General features: G+C 40.2%; 1 protein-coding gene across 1 annotated transcript; it reads left to right on the forward strand.

The window, feature by feature from the left end:
- Window positions 1-3514: 3514 nt before the first annotated feature.
- Window positions 3515-4204, forward strand: LOC136033801 (uncharacterized). Its single transcript, XM_065714751.1, has one exon. It carries the CDS (start codon window positions 3515-3517, stop codon window positions 4202-4204), a length of 690 nt encoding a protein of 229 aa, XP_065570823.1.
- Window positions 4205-8747: the final 4543 nt, after the last annotated feature.

Here is an 8747-nt window from a genome sequence, read left to right on the forward strand (position 1 = left end):
CCTGAAGCGACAACAAAATGATTTTCGATCTATTGGACTTTTCGCTGATATCAATAAGTGCAAGTTTCCAGCAATCAACTTGACGAAAAACTGCATTGTTACTTTTGGAAATCATACAATTCAGGCTGTGTCAGACCTGCAATATTTTGACGTAATGATTAAAGAAACAATCGGTAAGGTCAGGCAAACCACTGAGAAGCAAACAGATACACCCATTCAATGTGCTCACGTGACTTTTTGCAAAATGGGGGTGGTACTCTAGGAAACTACTTATCTAATCTTATCGTTCGCTCTGCCCACCTCATTTTACCGTTCGTGATGTGCCAATCTCGCCGATGTGTCTAGCCAACTTGCAGAGTTGGATGCTGACAAAATCAAGAAATATTTTTTTTTAGTATGGAAAGTTTGTACCGTTTATTTCTAACCGACACCAAAATTCTTGTTTCGATAAGTTTGGGATTTTGAACACGATTAAACACTGGACAAGAATTCGCGAAACTTCAGTGCTACAAGTGAAACTGAATAGACGGTGTTTTTCTCCACTATTAGTTTAAGTATTTCTTTCTCTTGGTCTGTTTGGTTTATTGTTTTTATTTTTTCGGTCTGCTATATTGTTTTGTGGATAGTAGGCAAATAATTTTTTAGCATTATTATTATAGTAAGCAAATTTAAGAATATTGGTTTAATATTGTAACCTTTGACTAAAAACTAACAAAACATTTGATGCAAAGGAAAGTGATTCATAGATTAAAAAGAAGAAAAACAACTCAAGAATAGCATAGAATAGAGGCTCATTGCTTGGAAATACTCTAAAATAAGTTTCGATTATGATTTAGGCATAAAGTGAAGAAACTCAAGGTGAAATCTTGCATCACGGCAAAATTGTTCAAAAGAGATTTTTTTTTTTTTTTAATAACTTGGCCGTCTAAGAAAATTGAGAGGCACATACAATCAAACATTTTAATTAAATTTATAAAAAACAACTGAATACTTAATGAATGTGAAGCAATAAGTTTGAGCAAATAACTTTTGTTCTTCTGAAACACAATTTTTCCAGCCGAGAATGTGAAAATTTTTCTCTTTAAATCGACACTGAATCAAACAGAGCTCAACGATGAAAATACTAGTTCTTTTTATCGGTCGACCTGAATGGTTACAAAGTGAAATTCAACTTTTATCTGAAACCAGCTTAAGGTTAGATTCTGCTTTCATAAGGCCTGTTATATTCGGAATGCATACTTTCCAGAACATTCTTTACTTTCTCCATGTTAATTGAAAAAGAATAAGTAAGCTTCTCGTTTTAATAAGGAATTAAATTTTGAAAAACGAGTTTTTTTTTAACTGAAAGTAAGGAGCGGCATTAAAACTAAAAATGAACGGAAATTATTCCGCATATGAAAAGGTTGCCTCCTTCTCAATACCTTTGTCTTCGCGCCAAAGTTTTTATGACTTATGAGAAAGCTTCCTATTCTAATTAAACGGCCCATGTGTTCTTAAAAAACTTAATTAAACGGACCGTTCTTAAAAAACTGGGATAAACAGGCGAACTTTAAAACAAAGAGAAAGGTATTGAGGAGGGGTAACCCCTTCATATACAGAATAACTTCTGTTTGTTTTGAGTTTTAGTGCCACTCCTTTCTTTTAGTTAAAAAAAGTTGTTTTTTTATTGGGTATATATTGGGTATATAGTTGTTGTTCATTCATTGGGTGATATGAATGCAACAGTGAGCGACAACCACGACCTATGGCGGCAAGTCATCGGACCAGTTATTCCGGACCCTCTAAATGACAATGGGCTAAGGCTCCTTCAACTGTGCAGCATGCATAACCTTGTCATTACGAACACGCTGTTCGCAAGGAAGGATATCCACAAATACACATGGTACAGCAACGACGGCCGTACCAAAAAAATGATCGACTATATCTTTGTCTCACAGAGATGGAGATCCTCGATTAGTAACTGCAGGACGTACAGGTCAGCCGAGATTGGTAACACTGACCATCGCCTCGTTGTAGCTAATATGCGACTGAGACTCCAAGCCCAGCGCTCGCAACCTAGACCGACCAAGATTGATGTCTCTCGTCTCTCCGATCAAGAGATACGGTCCAAGTATGCCATTGATGTCTCGAACCGCTTCGACGCACTCCTGCCATCTGAAAGTTCTGAGGACGCATGGATCTCGTTTAAGAAGAATGTCCTGGAGTCAGCGACCGCAAATATTGGAAGGGCGAAGCGTGCTAAGAAAGCGTGGGTTCAGTTCGATACGCTTGACGTCATTGAGCAGAGACGCAAGGCAAGGCTTCTGGGCGACATGCCGACCTACAGGCGCCTCAATGGTGTCCGCAACAAGCTGATACAGCGAGACAAGAAACTGTTTGTGGAAAGGAAGGCAAACGAGCTGGAGGGCGCAGCCATGAAAGGGGACGTCGGGAGCCTCTACAAGCACCTCCGTGACCTCACAAGCGACAAAGCCCCCTCAGTTGCATCTGTTGTCTCTGCGGACGGCCAGCCACTTAGTGATGAGGCCGCTCAGGTCAGTCGATGGAAAGACCACTTCTCAAGTCTCCTCAATGCCGATGCTGTAGCACAGACTGACCAGGAACTCGCACGCCTAGCTACCAGCACTCAGGAAGTGCCGTCAAACGAACCAGAGACTACCTTCACGACAGCAGGAATCCACTCTGCTTTGAAACGTCTAAAGAATAACAAAGCGGCAGGCGTATGCGGAGTATCCGCTGAGCTCCTGAAGTATGCTGGACCGGCGATGTTACTTTGGCTGCAAATGCTGTTTTCCGTGGTGTGGCGCACAGAATGGGTCCCGAAGGACTGGCGACTTGGCATAATCCTGCCCCTTTGGAAGAGAAAGGGGAGCAAGAGCATCTGCTCTAATTACAGAGGTATAACCCTTCTCTCAGTCCCTGGAAAGCTCTTTGCCATGACCCTGCTAGACAGATGCACGAGTATCCTCCGAAGAAAAAGGAGAGTTCAGCAGGCCGGATTTATGCCAGGGAGGTCCACTGTCGAACAAATCTTCACTATGCGCCAGTTAATTGAGAAAACTAGAGAATTCAGGAGGAACGCATACGTGGCCTTCGTAGACTTCAAAGCTGCTTTTGACTCCGTCGATCGCAACTCTGTTTGGCTAATACTTAGATCGACGGGTCTACCAGATAAATACTGCAAGCTTTTTGAAAAGCTGTACGAAGAGACCGAGAGTTGCGTCCAAGTCAACGGAAAACGGAGCACGACATTCAATGTCAAAACTGGCGTTCGCCAAGGGTGTGCCGCCGCCCCGGAATTGTTCAATTGTGTGATAGACTATGTGATGACAAGAACTACAAATCGCCTGCCCTTTGGTCTGCAGTTTGGAGATCGCTTCTGACGGATGCGGACTTCGCAGACGATCTTGCTCTCGTTGCCGACTCAATCGACCAGCTGACCGACGCTCTGGAAGTCCTGAAGGAAGAGGCAGCAAAAGTGGGGCTGAAAATCAACTGGCTCAAAACTAAGATTATGGCAATTGAACCCCCAGGTCCAGTCTCGCACCCTGATACCATAACTGTCTGCGGAACACTTGTCGAAGTCGTTAAAAACTTCACTTACCTCGGCTCTGTGCTGTCCAATGATGGCTCCGTAGACGATGAGGTATGCAGCCGATTATCGAAAGCCTCTTCCATCGTCGGTAGACTCAACAGTCTATGCAGAATGCCGCACATCTCAAGGCGTACGAAAATGCGAATCTATAACGCATCCGTAAGCTCCGTCCTGCTCTACGCGGCGGAAACCTGGCCCCTCAAATCAACCATCCTTAAAATGATAGACGTCTGTCAGACGAAACAGCTTCGCCGGATCGAGGGATTCCGGTGGGATGATTTTGTAAGCAACGCAAGGTTGCTTACTCTCACCTCCCAGGTGCCATTCTTCGTCCAGATAGCGCAGAGGTCTCTCAGATGGTTCGGACACCTCCTACGAATGCCGACATCAACGCCAGCCCGAATAGTGTACGACTTCGACCCAAAAGCCCATGGCTGGTCTCGCCCGAGGGGCAGACCTCGGACAAGGTGGAAAGACAGCCTCGACAAATTCTTGGTGATGGCCAACATTGCTGTCGACGAGGCGTCTCATTTAGCAGCAGACCGGTCCGCCTGGAGAAGTCAAGTTGCGAAGCTCTCTACGCCGCACCCCATGTGGCAGGAGCCTTAAGTCAAGTAAGTCAAGTCAAGCCAGTAAATCTGGCTCAGCCTCTATAAAAACTGAAAACTGTATATGTCTTGAAGAGTATTAAAACTACTGAAAAATTAAACTGAATATTTGATATATAATGCTGATAATTGTTGAAAGATCATTAGTTCAAGATTTTATTTCACTGTAATTTTATTTTCGTTTTCAATACTGCAATAACTGGAAAAGAGAATTCATTTTCATTGAAGCACCAACAACGTAGTAGGCTTTAGACTTTAACAGTTAGGGAAAGGGGCAATATCCAAACTCTTGTGTGTAGTGAAGTCATATTTGTCTTGAACAGTCTTGGAAAGAACGAATAAAATTAAACTAAATATTTGACATATGATGATATTAATTGCTAAAAGCTGATCAGTTCAAAATTTAATTTTACTGTAATTTCTATGTTTATGTTCAATGTTGTAATAAGTACAAGAAAATATTTGTAGTATAATTTGTTTTCAGTAAAGCGCCAATGACGCAGTAGGTTGTAGACTTTTACAGTAAAAGAAAGAGGCAAAACTGAAACTCTTCTTTGTAGAGATTTTTGTTCGTTTCAAGCTGGATTTGCATATTCAATTTAAGTTTCACTCGTTTTAAGATTTATTTACTCATTTATATTAGTAACTATTGTTTGTTTGTTTGCTATGATTGCTTCTGTTCGTTTGGGTTTCATTTATGCCTCAATAGCAAAATATTTTTGTTCGTTTTATGTTTGATTTACATATTCAACTTTATTTATATTAGTACCTGTTGTATGCTTTTTTGCTATGATTGTTTATTTAATTTCTGTTCATTTTGGGTCTCATTTCTGCCTCAATGGCAAAATATTTTTGCTCGTTTTTAGCTTCAGTGGGCCTATTTGTATATCCTGGTCTGGTTTCACAGCAATTTTCATTTTTTTTTTTTAATGTCGTAATAAGAACAAAGAAAATATTTGTTCCTTTTAGCAAAACGCCATATACGCAGTAGGCCTTATACTTTTACCGTTAGAGAAACGGTCAGTAGCCATACTCTTGTTTCTAGTGAAGAAACCATTCAGTAGAAGTACATAACCCCTACTCCCTGAAAACGACCGCGGTCTAGCAACCAATCCTTAATCCAGTTCTCGCTTGTGTTTGAATTCTGTTCTCCCAATTATTATAATAAAAAAAAGGTAAACTAATTTTACAGAAATTTTTGCCACTTAAGTAGGCTAAGAGAATGATAGTTCCAAGTAATAGAATTGGTTATTTAAGTGAGACAATGATACTTTTGCCGTTAGGGAAACGGGCAGTAGCCATACTCTTGTTTGTGGTGAAGACACCATTTGTTATAAGTACGCAACCCATACTCCCTGAAGACGACCGCGGTCTAACAGCCAATCCTTAATCTAACTCTCATTTGTCTTTAAATTCTGTTCTCCCAATTATTATAATCAAATTAATTTTGGTAAACTAATTTTGCACCACTTTGTAGCCACTTAAGTAAGAAAATGATATTTCTAAGTAAGAGAATTGGTTATTTATGAGAATGATACTTTCACCGTTTGAGAAATGGGCAGTAGCCAAATTCTTGTTTGTAATGAAGACACCATTCATTAGAATTACATAGTCCCAATTCTTTTGGAAAGGATTTGGGAAAAAAAATTCGGAAATAATTTTTTTCAATTAGTTTTTGTTCGTTTTTTGATTGCAAAAATTCTCAAGTTTTTAAGAAACTCCTTTATTTCAAAATAAGATTTTATAATATCAAACTTTTATTAAAGTATCAAAACTAGCATCAAATTAACAATATTAAAGTACCAAAATATCAAAGTACAAAAGGATCAAAGTTAATAAAGTATAAAAGGAATCAAAGCATCAAAGTAACAGTAAGCAACTTGCACAACTTACAACCCTTGTGCCGTAAATCGAAGTTACCCTGTAAACCACTAAGTCCAAGAATTAAAGTAAACAAATATCAAAGTAACGATAATTAAGTTCCATAGCTTAGAGCCATTTCACCGGGGCTGGGGAGGGGGGGGGGGTGTCAACCCCCAGAAACATAGTTATTTGGCCTTTGAGCTATTTTGAAAAAAATGGTTATCTCCAAATTTTGAGCAGATGCCCTTTGGGAAAGTGGGGCGTGGGCTAGTTAGCCATTCATCACTTTTGATTCTTAAAAAACATATATAACACTCAATATCCGATTGAATGAGCGCCCTCCAAAGTTATGCACAAGAGGAGAGAAAAAGGCACAAGGAGGGGGGGGGGCCTTGTGACTTTTTGATCACTTTCGATTCTTAAGAACTTACAACAAATATAAGTTACATTTTTTTTGGTGGTATGGAGGATTTCTAAGCCCTTAATTGATAGTATTTTGAAATTTGGACTATTTTAAATAACATGGCTATCTTTTTGGACTTTTATTGGATGTATTTGGGGGAAAAGGCGCTGGTGGAGGAAGGTAGATACCCTCCCATCACTTTTGATGACTCTTAAAAAGCTAAATAGAACTTTCAATTTCCAATCAGACGAGCCATCTCTGAAGTTTATACGACCACCCCTTTCATAAAACCTTATACTCCCTCGGGAAAAGGCTTACATTACTTGCCCCTGAGCTTCGAGGGAATGTGTCGACCCCGAAGTTTTGTTATTTGATCTTTATACTATTTTTAACAAAACAGCTATCTCAAAATTTTGATTGGATACATTTGAGGAAAAGAGCCTTGGGGGGAGGCTAGATGCCCTCCGATCACATTTACTCTTGAGAATGGCACTAAAAAATTTATTTACAGTCGAATAAGTCTCATCCGAAGTTTATACCACCATCCACTCCATAAGAACCTTATATGCCCCCAGGGCACATTTTACAGCACTTGGTTCCGGATTCTAGGGGCAGGGGGTTTATCCCTAGAGTTTTTGCTATATTATTTTTGGTTTATTTTGAGCAGAATGGTTATAAAAAAATCTAATGGGCGCATTTGGGGAAAAGAAGGTTGGGAGGGATGGGGAGCAAGTCGCCATCAGATCACTTGTGACTTTTAAAAGGAGAACTTTTAATTTCTAAGCATTTGAGTGCCTCTAAAGTTTATGAAGCCATCTCTTCCACTAAAACCTTATATGCCTCCGCTTTACAGCCCTTCCCCCGGCTCTGGCGGGGAGGGGGAGGGGTTATATGACAATAAAGTTTTTGTTATCTTATTGTTGGACTATATCGAATAAACTGGCTATCTCGAAATTTTCATTTGATGCATTTGGGGAAAAGAAGGTGTTTCTGTCAGGGGGGTGGACACCCTCCGATAATTTTTTACTCATAAAAAGGTAAATAGAACTTTCAATTTCCCATGAAATAAGTCACCTTCGAAGTTAAACTGACCACCCTATACATAAAATTTTATACGTCTCCGGTGCATAACTTAAAACACTTACCTCCAGGCTCTGGGGGTGTCGACCCCGGAGTTTCGTTATCTGATATTTCACCTATTTAAAAAAATGGCTATCTCAAAATTTGTATCGGATAGAATCGGGGAAAAATGGCTAGGGAGGGGCTAGCTGCGCTCGGATCTCTTTTGACTCTTAAAAAGTGAACTATAACTTTTAATTTCTAATCAAACGAGCCACCTTCGATGTTCATGCAACCATCCCTTACATAAAAATCTTATACGCCTCCGGGTAATAAGTTAAAACACTTTTCCTCGGGCTTTGGGAGGGGGGGTGTCGACCAAGATTTTTTTTCTGATGTTTGAACTATTCAAAAAATTATTATCTCAAAATTTGTATCAAAGTGGTTTGGGGAAAAAAGGAGTAGAGGGTCTAGTTACCCTCGGATCTCTTTTGACTCTTAAAAGTGAATTAGGACTTTCAGTTTCCAATCAAATGTGCCCTCTTTGAAGTTTATACGAACAGCCCCTCCACAAGAACCATATACGCCCCCAGGGCATAACTTACAACGCCTGCCCTCAGGCCTGGAGGGTTTTGTCGACAATGGAGTTTTCGTTCTATGAGCTTATGATTATTTAAAAAAAATAGCTATCTCAAAGTTCTTTTCGGATTGGTTTAAAGAAACTAGTGCGTGGGGGGGGGGGGGGGTTCTAGTTGCCATCGGACCTCTTTTGACTCATCAAAAGTGAACTAGAACTTTCAATTTCTAATCAAATGAGCCCTCTCTGAAGTTCATACAAGCACCCCTTCATAAGAACCATATAAGCCCCCAGAGCATAAATTACAACGCCTTCCCCCAGGGCCCCGGGGGGTTGCGTCGACTCAGGAGTTTTTCTTATCTGATCTTTGAACTATTTCTAGCAAAAGATTATTTCAAAATTTTAACTGGATGGGTTTAAGGAAAAAGAGCTTGAGGACGGGAGGGCTAGTTGCCCTCGGATCGGTTTTGACTGTGAAAAAGTGAACTAGAACTTTTAATCTCCAATCAAATGAGCCCTCTCTAAAGTTTATACAAACATCTTTTTCATAAGAACCATATATACCCCCAGGACGTAACTTAAAACACCTGCCCCCGGGCCCTAGGGGTTTGTGTTGACATCGGAAATTTGTTATCTAACTTT

This window comes from Artemia franciscana, chromosome 1 (genome assembly GCF_032884065.1).
Source record: "Artemia franciscana chromosome 1, ASM3288406v1, whole genome shotgun sequence".
NCBI lineage: Eukaryota > Metazoa > Arthropoda > Branchiopoda > Anostraca > Artemiidae > Artemia > Artemia franciscana.

Excerpts from the sequence above, each read along its gene's own strand:
- LOC136033801 (XM_065714751.1), top strand. The coding sequence starts at position 3,515 with ATGGCAATTGAACCCCCAGGTCCAGTCTCGCACCCTGATACCATAACT.